Genomic DNA, 14,981 nt, shown 5'->3' on the forward strand with positions numbered 1-14,981 from the left:
TAGTTGTATATAAAAAGTGTTTCATCTGGTCCAAGTCTCAGCATCGTAGCATAAATAGGAAGGGAGAAAAAAATATTGAATTATGTGTCAAAAATTTTCCAAAATGATCAAAAACGATTATCAAACACAAGTGTCAACTGAAATCATGTCTATGACTCTCAGCTATCACAGCAGCATATATTAAAAACAAATTACAATTAGTTTTATTAAAAAATATTTAGTTAATTTTTTTTTTAACTTTATCTCTCTTTTTATTTATCGGGCGATTTGCATTAAACTTATACACGTGACTGCACATAAGCCTATCTGTAAGGGTGCCAATTTTGGAGGAAATTGGTTGATGTCAACCTCAGCCACAGATGGCAGCACCTTAGACTTTATTTTTTACTGATTTATTTTCAAGTAACATAAACGTTCATATAACTCTTTCATTTGTTATTCAATTTACATGAAACTTACACCTTATATGTAAAGTTTATGTCTCTAACATCTGTGGGAAGCGTTTTTTCCTAAGTTCATTTATTGGTTTTTATAAATAGCAATAAAGATGATATATTTGTATAATTCTGGGAGAACATTGACTATTTATATTAGGAAAACTTAAGACGTTTTAGAAAATCCCCTTCTATAGATCCTTTATTGTATGCTAATGTGTCAGAAAAGTGTCATAGAATGATTATATCTGAAAGGTGTGGTTGTAAATATACACTTGAAAATGTATAAAAATCGTTGAAAAAAAATGAAAATAATAAAAATCTCCTTTACTATTTAGGCTACAGTACTGAAACTTGGAACAATTACAGCCCTTTTCATATACAACTAGTTAAAAAATATTGGTTGACATTGAACAACTTTTATTTTCCAGAAATAGCCAACAAGTGTCGTACTAGAAAATGGAAGCGGCTCGCGAAATTGACATACTGTCCCGTTTTCTGTTTTGGGTGCTCTGGTTGTTTAGGATCAGGGCTCTTTAGTACGACAGTTTCTTGACGTTGGGGAGCCTTAGGAGGACGGGCTGAGGACAACATGGGAGACACATTTCACCCATTGGGTAATACTCCCATTGACTCACCTTCCGTCATCATCATAAATGCCAACACATTACGTCTGTTTCAAAATTCATCTGGAAAATCTTCAGGAATAACTGAAAAGTTATTTCATATTAACTTTCAATTAAAATTATTTTTCAAAATATTTCAAAAAATTTTCAAAAATTCAAAATTCAAAATTTCAAAAATATTTCAAAGTTATTTCAAAATAACTTTAGCAGTCTCCGTGGTGTAGTGGTAAGACACTCGCCTGGCGTTCCGCGAGCGCTATGTCATGGGTTCGTATCCTGGCCGGGGAGGATTTACTGGGCGCAATTCCTTAACTGTAGCCTCTGTTTAACGCAACAGTAAAATGTGTACTTGGTTGTAACAACGATTCTTCGCGGCAGGGGATCGTATTCCAGGGACCATAGGATTAAGGACTTGCCCGAAACGCTACGCGTACTAGTGGCTGTACAAGAATGTAACAACTCTTGTATATATCTAAAAAAAAAAGAAAAAAAGAGTCTCCGTGGTGTAGTGGTAAGACACTCACCTGGCGTTCCGCGAGCGCTATGTCATGGGTTCGTATCCTGGCCGGGGAGGATTTACTGGGTGCAAATCCTTAACTGTAGCCTCTGTTTAACGCAACAGTAAAATGTGTACTTGGTTGTAACAACGATTCTTCGCGGCGGGGATCGTATTCCAGGGACCTGCCCGAAACGCTACGCGTACTAGTGGCTGTACGAGAATGTAACAACTCTTGTATATATCTCAAAAAATATATATATATATTGTATATTGACCATTAACAAGCCCCCGGCTTCTTGTCCCCGCCGAGGCCACTAAAGACGATGTCCCTCAAGTAAATTCAGGTAATAGGTAAATATATTAATAAGTTTAAGAAAGATAATGTTGGTGAAGAAAGAGGATGTCGATCCTGACACCTTCTTCAGAAGGTCAGATGTAACACAAACAAGGAGCAGCGGGTTCCAGCTCAATAAGCCACAGTGTAGGACTGAGAACAGGAGATGCTTTTTTCACCCACACCCACCCATGGAACCGCCTACCTGCCGAAGCCGTAACTGCCAAAACTCTATTAGGTTTTCAAATCGAGTCAAAAAAAAACATGAGAGCAAATAGGGGTACCCTTGACAAGCTGTCGGCTTCCTGTCTTCGTCGAGGCCACTAGTGATATTGGCCCTCGGGTAAATTCAGGTAAAGAGGGTCCCGGTAGTACAGTCGGGTTCATTCTCGACTTGCAATTGAAGGGTTCGAGTCCCGGGCGGGACGGAAATCATTGACCGAGTATGTACTCAGACTAACTCCTGAGTAAGTAGGTAGTCAGGAGTTAATCAGCTTGTTATGGTGTTGCATCCTGGCCCGGGTCAGTAATTCGACCTTGCGGAAAGGGGTCCTTGATACAAGCCTAACGTGTATATGAATATACTCTGGCTGTCTGTCCCCACGACACAATGAATTATAATTATTATTAAACAATCTTGCATGTTAGCCATATCTTCCAATTACAGGCAAATTACAAGCCTTCGGAATAACGGTCCCATCATCTGGGGGCAGCATGCGTACACCACCTGCGATGTTGACATTGTTCCTTCCTTACAGGCGTGATGACCTCTGATGACCCGAGGTGGGTCGGGGCCTGGTGGCTGGGTCAGCTGGGCTTCTCAGTCGTCATGCTCGCCATGGCTTCCCTACTCCTCCTCTTCCCCAGGTATGTGCCTCCCTACTCCCTACTCCTTCCCCTTCCATTATCAACTGATCAACTGATAATGCATAGAGTGTGCCGTGATCCGGCTTGTGACCCCTCTTGACATACCAGAGAACATACTGAAAAAGTTTCTCCAAGCTGTACTAAAGAGGCACCCTTCTTGAGTCCCGATGGGCACATGTATAAGCAAGTAGATGAGGTCTCCATGAGTTCTCCTCTGTGTCCTGTTTGCAAACTTCTACATGGGCACCATAGAGCAGAGGGTCTTAGTTGACATGGACTTGAAACCCGCCATATACTGCAGGTACGTTGATGACATTTTTATGCAGGTACCTGATGTCAGATGTCTGCAGCAGCTAAAGGAGGCATTCGAACAAAATTCGGTGTTAAGTTTCACTTACAAGATGGAGAGTGATGGAAGGCTGCCCTTTCTAGATGTAACAGTCATGGAGAGGAATGGTGGCTTCCACACGGCAGTCTACACTAAGGAAACGAACATAGGAATGTGCCTTAATGAAAACAGTGACTGCCCAGACAGGTACAAGAGGAGTGTCGTCAATGCATAAGTCGACCGAGCTCTCACTCACAGCTCTGGTTGGAAGCAGGTCGACGAAGAACTCTGTAGAGTAAGGCACGTCCTAGTCAACAATGACTTCTCTAACGGTTACGTTGAAGATGTCATCAAAAGAAATGTGGAACGTCATGCAACCTCTGAAGAGTCAACTAACACAACACTTGTACTTCCTATTAGACTGTTTATAGGAATTGCTTTTCAACGGCTCACAAAACGGAGGAAAGTGTCCTGAAAGATATTATTACTAGGAACGTTATCCCCACAGGCACAAATCAGAATATACAATTAACAATTTACTACAAAAACAAGAAAGCAGCCAACCTACTCTCGAAGAACTCTTCAGACACCAAACAGAACACCTTGAAAGAAACCAACGTTGTCTATGCCTTCACTTGCCCACTTGGGGACTGTCAACCCCAAAGATCTCAGTACATAGGCAAGACAACAACGTTTCTTTCTAGGCAATTAACAATGCATAAACAACCGGGCTCCAACAAGGAACATATAATCTCCTCTCACAACCAGACCATCACCAGAGAAATCTTAACAAGCAACATAGAAAGTTCCAACACTTTATTGGTCTGCAAGCTCAAATTATATTTGGGCAATTCCTCACATAGGAATTGTTGATGATTTGTTAGAATTCCTACGTGAGGAACTGCCCAAATATAATTTGAGCTTGCAGATCAATAAAGTGTTGGAACTTATCAAATTGTGTATAAAAGACAATTATTTTAATTTTAATAAAAAAAATTTCAAACAAACATTTGGAATGGCGATGGGCAATCCCCTTTCCCCAGTTTTGAGCAATTTGTATATGAGTTCTTTGAAACAAAATTCTTATCCAGGATTATCCCTGCTAATGTAGTTTGGTTTAGGTATGTTGATATTTTGTGCTTATGGCTGTGTGACCAAGACCAAACAGTTTTTCTTAATGACTTAATTCTTTGGTACCTTCAATAAAATTCACTTGTGAGACTGAGGAGAATGGTACTCTTCCGTTTTTGGACATTATGATTCATAGAGTCAAAAGAAAGTTCTAATTTAATGTGTATAGGAAACCTACCAACGTGGAGTCGTATGTTCATTATTATTCGAATCATCATAGTAAAGTTAAACAGGCAGTATTTTCAGGAATGTTTCTACGAGCTTTGAGAGTATGCAGCCCTGAGTTTTTTTTATAAAGAAATTGCTAAAATATATGAAATTGGGAAGAGTTTACAATACCCTAAGATGTTTTTGAATTGCTCGTTCGGACAAGCTAAGTGTACTTTTTATAATCATGTCCCCAAAGGAAAACCAGAAATTAGAAACTCATTGGTGGTACCTTATGCGAGTAGACTTGAAAAACTTTCTCCGGTTTTTAAGAAACTTAATATCATTATGATGTTCACTAATATTACGATCAAGTATAATTTTATAAATAACTCCCCTGGTACAACAGGTTGTGTGTATTCGATTCCCTGCAATGATTGTGATTCTGTGTACCTTGGACAAACAGGAAAGTCCTTACAATTGCGGTTGTCCCAACATGCTTATAGTGTTAGAACTGCCCATACGTCTAGTGCATTGTCTCTACACACGAGTTTGTGTGCTCACACTATTAAGTGGGATGGAGCAAAAAGCATTACCAATTGCGGTGGTTTCGTGGAACGGAATTTGATTGAGTCTGCCCTAATTAGTCAATGTCCAAATCTTATCAATGTTAGTACTAGTATGTACAACCTTGATTAATTTTTAAGTTACAATATTGAACAATAGTTTAAGAAAAAATTCTGTTTAAAAAATCTGTCTCATTTCAATATTATATTCATATATTGTGTGTTCAGTGAGGCTTTCTTTAATGTTTCATCCATATTCTCTGACGGGGGTTTCCGCCTGAAGGTCGGCCATCTTGGCGCGCGGATTGAACGCTCCTGGCTGGACGTTCTTTCCACACCTTACCTGGAACTCATCTTTGAATTCAGCTGGCTTCTTTGGGCCAGTGTGTGCTCACTGCAGCTACCCAGGGGTTCACAGGACCGGGGGAGGCCAGAGCCTCCCTAATGGACGCCTCCCCGAGCGGGGGCGCCATGGATGTTGACAGCAAGTCCCAGAGAGGAAAACGTCTGCTGGAAAATGAGTCGGCTGATGCTGCCCCAGAACGAGATGCTAAGAGGATGTCTTCCCCTTCAGAAGACCTTAGTCTTGTGGTACCCCGTTCCTCGTTTGTGGTAGTCCTAATCCAGTCAGAATCAGGTCAGTGCGTCTTTGCAAATCCTCGTACCTTAGGTGCAGCAATCGAGGCTTCCGTATTGTGGCCACATTGCCTGCCTGAGTCCATACGTACCCTGGGTAGGGGTGCAGCACTGAAGCTACATATCAGAAAGGAGGCTCTATCACACATCTGTGTATCCGACATTATTAAGTTGGGGGACTGGCCAGTCAGGTGCCGACAGGTATTGTCGCAGGAGGAGGAGTCTCGAGCCCGGTATGGGAAAATTGGCCCAATTGACCAGAGTGTAGATGTGGATGACATCCAGGCCGCTCTGCAGGTGTTAGGGGGTGCATTAGCGAGATTATTGGAAGTTACCAGGATTCGCGGAGCAGCAGGGCCAACATCCATGGTCCATGTAAAGTTCGATGGGCACCTCCCTGAACGAGTGGCACTACACAGGACCTCGTATCAGGTTCAGCCCTACAATTTCCCTGTGTTATGATGTTACGCTTGTCATCTATTGGGCCACAGTCGCCTGACCTGCCGTAATGCAGCACGTTGTGCAAACTGCGGCAAAACAGGCCATTCAGACAGAGATAACGGTGGGTGCTCTGCTGCACCTCGCTGTTTTTTATGCCATGACCATCATAAGGTTACGTCTAAGAGTTGCCCTGTATATCTTAAGGCCCTCCAGTTGGACATCGATCATAAAACAGCGGGGACACCTCGACATGAGCTGTTCCAGAAGTTGCGCACCCTCAATCAGCCTATCGCTTCTCGCCTCCAGGTTCCCCCTGGTCGGGTCTCTTCACAAGTAGGAACTAGCAGACGCTCTTGCCTGTCCCAGTCACATGCCTCATACGCCCAGGTTGCTAATCGATTTTCCCTCCTGGGTAGCCTTGACACTGACGGAAACTCATCCACGGATACAGACATGGACGCTCAGTCTCGGCCGGAGCCTAGCACTCGTCACCCTCCTGCCTCTCCTCAAAGAAGCCAACACCGGCGTCGTCGACACACCCATCGATCAGGAGGTACTGCTCCAACAGACAGTCCTGATGATCCTCTGGTCCCCCAGGCACTTTCCCAAGGGATTATGACACCGGGGGAACATGAGGCCCAGAGTGAGGCTCCCATCAGTCGCAGACGTCGTCAAGAGAGTTCGCGAGCCGACCACCGCTTCCGTCAGGCAGAGAGAAGCATAGATCAACATCCTCTGGACTGGAAGTCATTGATACCACACATTTTACTTACTTTGTATGAGGGTTTTATGGCTTTTTTAGTGGTTCCCCCTTTGGAGACGTCTGTGCACTGGTGGTCAAAAAGTTAGCTGTTGTATTTCAGGGATAATGGCGCCCCATCCTGAGAATACTGTGGTGTTTTGGAATGCCCACTCCCTTTTAAGAAGACGCAATTTCTACGCAATTTTGATTCCACCCCGCGTCCATGGACTCGTCATCATTCTCGACTCCTCGACACTGCCATCACTCGTCTCCGGATTGGGCACACTTGCCTGGCCGCACATCTCCATCGTCTACGGCTGGTAGATTCCCCATACTGCCAGTGGTGTCCGACCCAGGAGGATACAGTGGAGCACCTTCTTCTTCACTGCCCTCGATTTCATAGCGCTCGCGTCAGACTACAGAGTGCTGTTTGTAGGCTGAATATTCTCCGCCTCACAGTTCCCGTTCTCCTTGACGGGGCAGGTGCGAGAGACGAAGACGTTCGTCATGACATCCTTTGCCATACCTTCCGCTTCATCCGTCATGTCCGTGGCCTGAAGAGACTGTAAAATTTGTGGCCTGAGGAGATTGTAGGGTCTATGGCCTGAAGAGACTATAGGGACCCCATCCCTCCGCTATTTCCCGGTATCGGGCAGCCGGGGCGCATCCGATCCCACGATCGTCGTCGCCCCTAAATCAACACAACAACAACATATTCTCTGACCGCTTAATCCTATAATTCTAAGCTAATCTATACCTGCTTCTGGGTAATTTTTTCCTTCGGGATAGGTGGTCAGATTCCGCTGTTGGCCTGTACCCTCCCTGTGTTCCTTCTAGTCAGTCTGGTGTTGACAACGGCTTTAAACAGCCGAAACGTTCATCTTCTTTTCCCATTTCTTTGTGGATTTTCTGCATACAAATGATCGGTGTTTCGTGATCGTCAATTGCATTTATATATTATATTTCTAAAGATAGTATGTCCAAAGCAGGAGTCTGAGGAAGGGAGCCAGAAAGCAGGAGGAGCGGCCGAGACGCACCTCCCACACCCTTGAGGAGGACCTTGCTATTGAGGAGCTGGTGAGGACGTCCGTGGTGCCTCGCATCCCAACACCACACCACACTCCCCAGCACCAGCACTCACCACTACACCACACTCCCCAGCACCACCACTCACCACTACACCACACTCCCCAGCACCACCACTCACCACCACCACCACCCACTGACACGCCTGGCCTGGCAGAAGTCACCGAGGATGACTACAGTGTTGAAGAGCAGGAGACGGAGGGAGGGTACCCGCTGGATGAGAGAGACAGCGGGTACTCCATGGAGGTGGAGGGCGGGTACCCAGCAGAGGACAGAGACAGTCAACACACACTGGAGGCTGGCGACGCCCCTCATCAGGGCAAGGCGCTTCACAAGAAGAGATCACATATTACTTCAAGGGAAATAAAAAGTGGTATAAAAGGTATGTTATAATGTTGCATAGCTGTTGTTTCTGGAGAATAATTAATACCATTTTTAAGTTGCTGTTACAACGTGGGAGCCTGTTAGGGTATAAACAAGGTACTGGAGTACCACCTAAAGGGGGTCCCGGCCCCAAGGTAAGCAGTACCCAAAAATATATATAAATATGATCTACAGTCTAGAGCAGATCTCCTAACCCTATTCAAGAGGGGTGATGAAAGTTCCCGGTAAATATTTTACCTAATTTATTTTAACCCTAAACACCCCCAAAGTACAACAATACTTTACCACACCTACCTCACGTTACCTCTCTGACTCCACGAAGGCAAGAGACAAGATTCACATACAGCAAACTATTGCTAAAGTCTACGATCCCTTAAGGGATAAATTGATTATAGTATACTTGAGTATAGTTACATGAATCTTCAGGTTATAACCAGAGTACACAGACAAGGTTACACTTAGAACACAATGTTGGCACGGCTCAATATCCTCCAGTTCGTCGACTTAGTTCCCTCTTCTCTTCATCTCCTAAACTATAGTCATTTCATAAATCTGTCATAAATCGAACTGTTAAAAAAGTGCATGCTTGATTGATTACATAAATGATGACATTTAGAGTGTAAGTGAGAGTGTAATATAATGCAGGAGTACCATAACACAGACATGTTGAGGCAGCGTATATAAGAGACGGTGTTACAGAGCTGTGGGCGACTGTGGCACGACTGATGAAGAACAAGGTGGTCGTCTATACCCTCTGTAGCGACTTCTTCCTCGTCTTGGGCACCTCCGTTGTCAGCGTCTGGCTTCCCAAGTACATCCAACAACAGTTCCGTGTCACCAAGACCAACTCCTCCTTCTACACAGGTCAGTGGCGCACCTGTGTACCTCTTACATCCAACATAGTTTGCTCAAAAGTATGTATGCTCAGGGGACTCGAACACTGGCCATCAAGGTGGCAGTTAAGCACTGTATCCACTACACCATACTTCAGAGCCCTAAAAGAGGTAGGAATTCTGGGGTATTTAACCAACCAGAACTCCAATCCTCTCCAAACAATGAGATAGTGAGGGATTTCTCGCGTTTTTCATCAAGCCCTGTTATATGGGAGAACTCAATGCCAATGCTTAATGCTTGAAGTATGGTGTAGTGGATACAGTGCGTAACTGCCACCTTGATGGCCAGTGTTCGAGTCCCCTGGTGGGTTGAGTGTCTAAAAGTTATATACTTCAAACTTGTGGTTTATAAGCAAGTCTGTGCATTAAGCACATTAAGCATTTGCAGTTAAGGGATAAGCGGTTAAGGGATCCTGTTCGCCAGCAGAGTGCTCCTGGCAGTATGGGTTTGAGTCACTTCTGGGGTGTGAGTTTTCAGTTGCATATAGTCCTGGGGACCATTCAGACTTGTTCGCATTTGTGTTCCTCACGTGTGCACCAAAGAATGAGGTGATTTGATAAAATACCATGCCCAAGAGTACCAACCGAGTGCCGGCTGGGGAATGGAAATAGCCTTGGCTACCATCCTCTTTTGTCCGGTCGTGTTGGTCGAGCGGTTAAGGGATCCTGTACACCAGCAGAGAGCTCCTGGCAATATGGGTTCGAGTCACTTCTGGGGTGTGAGTTTTCAGTTATATATACTGTATATATATATATATATATATATATATATATATATATATATATATATATATATATATATATATATATATATATATATATATATATATATATATATATATATACATATATATATATATATATATATATATATATATATATATATATATATATATATATAACTGAAAACTCACACCCCAGAAATACCATTCAGTTGCATATTGTCCAGGGGACCATTCTGGCTTGTTCGCATATATATATATATGTATATATATATATATATATATATGTATATATATATATATATATATATATACATATATATATATATATATATATATGTATATATATATATATATATATATATATATATATATATATATATATATAATATATAATATATATAATATATATATACATATACATTGTGAGGGTACCACCTCTGGTGCCAATGTAGGGACCCATAGCCTCGGAGAAAAAAATAAAAAGTATTCAGAGGAGACCTTGTGGTTTCTCACTGAACACTAATATTATCTTCTCCTACCACCCCCATTCTTTTGTATGTACACATATATATTTACTTTATTTGAACTTTGTTACAAAGAAGGAGTTACATATGGGTTACAAAGATGGTTATCATAGGTTGTCGAGTTCCTCCAGCTCCTCAGATGGCGGGCAGGAACCCTGGATGCAGTGCGCATTTCCCCTCTGTATCGCCACACTGAGGCGCTGGAAAAGAAAGCTTGCAGCTCTTGGGTCCCTTGTTGTTTCAATGAGCCTAGAACCCAGTTCCTTCAAAAAACTGGTAGCACTTTTACCCCAGGCGCCGAGTGTCTCAGAAGCAATGGGGACAAAATTGTAGTGGTGATCCAGTTCTCTATACTTACGGGATTTGGCTGCTTCCCTGTGGGTGGCAGCGCCACCTGGTTGTGCAACACTGAGGTTAATGTAGGTGTTAGCCAGGGTTGATACGCACGTGTAGTCCCATACCAACTGCTTGCCATTCTTCCAGGGGTTCACTGTGATACCATCCGGGGGACCAATAAGAGCATCAGAGTTATGGGGCGTTAGGTAACGGGGCTCTCTTTCAGCTGGGCATCCAGCTGTGGTGAGGCTCCTCTTGATGATGTCGTTAACTTCACTGTGCCTGAGTGCCATCCCCCTGTGCTTTGGCAGAGTAGGCCATGGTGGCCGTACCTGTCAGCCACCACCTCGCCGCAAATACACCTATATCTGGTGTGGATTGGGGCAGCAAGGCGGAGGGCCACAGCAATTCGGAGGGCGTGTGGTGTGAGACGCGTGCCAGTTGCCGACATTGGGGTTGCTAACAGGAAATCCCCTCCATGTGGTGCTGCTACTGCTGTGAGGCGAGCAATGTCGTGTTGTGTTGTTGCAGCACCCAGGCACTCTGCAGCAACTTGGTCTACAATGGGGCCATCCCAGCTGGATTGCTTGTGGGCTTTTGGGGATGGTGGTTGAGGTGATTGGCCTGCACGAGAGGCCCACTCTGTGGCACAGCATGTAAAATTGGGATCATGTACACCTGCCAGCTGATGTAAGTGGGCAGGTAGAATTTCCTTCACAAGGTCGTCGGATGCTGATAAGGAGGACAGGAAGGCTGGAACAGCGATTTGCGTTGCTGTTCGAACTCCGAGGCCCCCAAGTCTTACGGGAAGAGAGGCTTGTTTCCACTGTAGGTCATCGAGAGAGAGGTTAAGGGCTTTTTCTAGCATTGATTTCAGTAACCGGTCATACTCACTTAGTTTTTGGCTACGTGCTTTCTGAGGTGATGGTGAACACCTCAGAAAGTAGGTTAACCTGGGGAGGGACAGACATCTGGTGATGAGGTAGAGTGCATCATGAGCATCAATATCCTCAATCCTCCCATCCATCCTCTTAAGGTCGGCGATTTTCTTATCAAGGACCTCATCGATGGCTTTCAACCCCAGGGCAGCTCCTAGGAGTGTGCTGTCTTCAGGTTTAGTTTTATGGATATTTGGCAGAAGACCCTCTATTCTCTCTACGATGCCCTGGTTGGAACATATTATTTCACATTTAGAAGGGTTCAGGGTGAGGCCTAAAACTGCACCTTGCTCCTGGATTTTTCTGATGTCCTCCACGAGGGAGTCTTGGGAACCAGCTAGGGTACCATCATCCAAGAACCAGATGTTAAGCTCGCTGGACAGGACTTCTGTGACTTGTTTGATGACTAAGCAGAAAAGGAGAGGAGCAAGGGGGTCACCCTGTTGGACGCCTTCTCGCGAGTCAATTTCATGTTCGCCAAAAAGTAGCTTAAGATCCATACTGTAGCATGAATGTACAAAAGGGTAGAGGGAAGGGAAATGACTATGAACCGCATGGAGTACAGCATCCCTCCGCACCAAATTGAAGGCATTTTTGAAATCTAGCTTGATAAGGGCCTCATATATATATATATATATATATATATATATATATATATATATATATATATATATATATATATATATATATATATATATATATATATATATATATTATTAAATATGACCGAAAAAGTAAGATTAATAATTCTAACAAGAATTTTCTCAATCTTTCGTACATTACGCTTCACTGTTGGAGGTAAATCAAAAATCAATTCTCCAAAATTCATTTTTTATTTCTAGTCTGACGCGACACGAGCGCGTTTCGTAAAACTTATTACATTTTCAAAGACTTTAGTTCACAAATACACAACTGAATAGAACTTACGCATCTCCGATTTTATATCTACATTTGAGTGAGGTGGAAGGGGTGATGTGGCATTAACACAAGACAGAACAAAATGTGGTTTTAATAGGGTATTAATTTCATCAACACAAGACAGAACAAGAGTATTAATAGGGTATTAATTTCATCAACACAAGACAGAACACGAAACAATGGATATTGAATAGAAGTGTTTGTAGAAAGCCTATTGGTCCATATTTCTTGATGCTTCTATATTGGAGCGGAGTCTTGAGGTGGGTAGAATATAGTTGTGCAATAATTGGCTGTTGATTGCTGGTGTTGACTTCTTGATGTGTAGTGCCTCGCAAACATCAAGCCGCCTGCTATCGCTGTATCTATCGATGATTTCTGTGTTGTTTACTAGGATTTCTCTTGCGATGGTTTGGTTGTGGGAAGAGATTATATGTTCCTTAATGGAGCCCTGTTGCTTATGCATCGTTAAACGCCTAGAAAGAGATGTTGTTGTCTTGCCTATATACTGGGTTTTTTGGAGCTTACAGTCCCCAAGTGGGCATTTGAAGGCATAGACGATGTTAGTCTCTTTTAAAGCGTTCTGTTTTGTGTCTGGAGAGTTTCTCATGAGTAGGCTGGTTGTTTTTCTGGTTTTATAGTAAATCGTCAGTTGTATCCTCTGATTTTTGTCTGTAGGGATAACGTTTCTATTAACAATATCTTTCAGGACCCTTTCCTCCGTTTTATGAGCTGTGGAAAAAAAGTTCCTGTAAAATAGTCTAATAGGGAGTATAGGTGTTGTGTTAGTTGTCTCTTCAGAGGTTGCATGGCTTTTCACTTTCCTTCTTATGATGTCTTCGACGAAACCATTGGAGAAGCCGTTATTGACTAGGACCTGCCTTACCCTACAGAGTTCTTCGTCGACTTGCTTCCATTCTGAGCTGTGGCTGAGAGCACGGTCGACATATGCGTTAACAACACTCCTCTTGTACCTGTCTGGGCAGTCGCTGTTGGCATTTAGGCACATTCCTATGTTTGTTTCCTTAGTGTAGACTGCAGTGTGGAAACCTCCGCCCTTTTCCATGACTGTTACGTCTAGAAAGGGCAGCTTCCCATCCTTTTCCATCTCGTAAGTGAAACGCAGCACGGAACTCTGCTCAAATGCCTCCTTCAGCTCCTGCAGATGTCTGACATCAGGTACCTGTGTAAAAATGTCGTCAACATACCTGCAGTATATGGCCGGTTTCAAGTTCATGTCGACTAAGACTTTTTGCTCGATGGTACCCATGTAGAAGTTGCAAACAGGACACCTAGGGGAGAACCCATGGCGACCCCATCTACTTGCTTATACATGTGCCCATCCGGGCTCAAGAAGGGTGCCTCTTTAGTACAAGCTTGGAGTAGTTTCCTCAGAATATTTTCTGGTATGTCAAGAGGAGTACAGGCTGGATCACGATACACTCTGTCGGCTATCATTCCGATTGTCTCGTCCACAGGTACGTTGGTAAACAGCGATTCTACGTCCAACGAGGCTCTTATCCCTGTGGCCCGTGTGCCCCGCAGTAAGTCAACAAATTCCTTTGGAGACTTCAGGCTGAAGGCGCAAGGAACATAAGGAGTCAGCAGGCCGTTGAGTCGCTTCGCCAGTCTGTACGTGGGTGTGGGTATCTGGCTAATGATTGGCCGAAGTGGGTTTCCAGGCTTGTGCGTCTTGACATTTCCATACACATATCCAGGTTTATATTCCCCAATGATCTTTGGCAGGTGGAGTCCGGATTTGTGAACGCCAAGAAATTTCTTGGCGTTCACAAATCCGGACTCCACCTGCCAAAGATCATTGGGGAATATAAACCTGGATATGTGTATGGAAATGTCAAGACGCACAAGCCTGGAAACCCACTTCGGCCAATCATTAGCCAGATACCCACACCCACGTACAGACTGGCGAAGCGACTCAACGGCCTGCTGACTCCTTATGTTCCTTGCGCCTTCAGCCTGAAGTCTCCAAAGGAATTTGTTGACTTACTGCGGGGCACACGGGCCACAGGGATAAGAGCCTCGTTGGACGTAGAATCGCTGTTTACCAACGTACCTGTGGACGAGACAATCGGAATGATAGCCGACAGAGTGTATCGTGATCCAGCCTGTACTCCTCTTGACATACCAGAAAATATTCTGAGGAAACTACTCCAAGCTTGTACTAAAGAGGCACCCTTCTTGAGCCCGGATGGGCACATGTATAAGCAAGTAGATGGGGTCGCCATGGGTTCTCCCCTAGGTGTCCTGTTTGCAACTTCTACATGGGTACCATCGAGCAAAAAGTCTTAGTCGACATGAACTTGAAACCGGCCATATACTGCAGGTATGTTGACGACATTTTTACACAGGTACCTGATGTCAGACATCTGCAGGAGCTGAAGGAGGCATTTGAGCAGAGTTCCGTGCTG

At 43.9% G+C, this 14,981-nt stretch overlaps 1 protein-coding gene across 1 annotated transcript in view; it reads left to right on the forward strand.

Annotated features, from left to right (window-relative positions):
• The window catches only part of LOC123754683 (solute carrier organic anion transporter family member 2B1), a 104,383-nt gene that overhangs the window by 55,950 nt on the left and 33,452 nt on the right, over nucleotides 1-14,981 (forward strand). Inside the window, exons 5-7 of the mRNA XM_069326663.1 lie at nucleotides 2,652-2,760; nucleotides 7,741-8,219; nucleotides 8,921-9,085. Coding sequence (XP_069182764.1) covers nucleotides 2,652-2,760; nucleotides 7,741-8,219; nucleotides 8,921-9,085 — 753 coding nt within the window. The remainder of the gene's footprint in view (nucleotides 1-2,651; nucleotides 2,761-7,740; nucleotides 8,220-8,920; nucleotides 9,086-14,981) is intronic.

Source organism: Procambarus clarkii, chromosome 18 (assembly GCF_040958095.1).
Source record: "Procambarus clarkii isolate CNS0578487 chromosome 18, FALCON_Pclarkii_2.0, whole genome shotgun sequence".
In the NCBI taxonomy this organism is placed as follows: domain Eukaryota; kingdom Metazoa; phylum Arthropoda; class Malacostraca; order Decapoda; family Cambaridae; genus Procambarus; species Procambarus clarkii.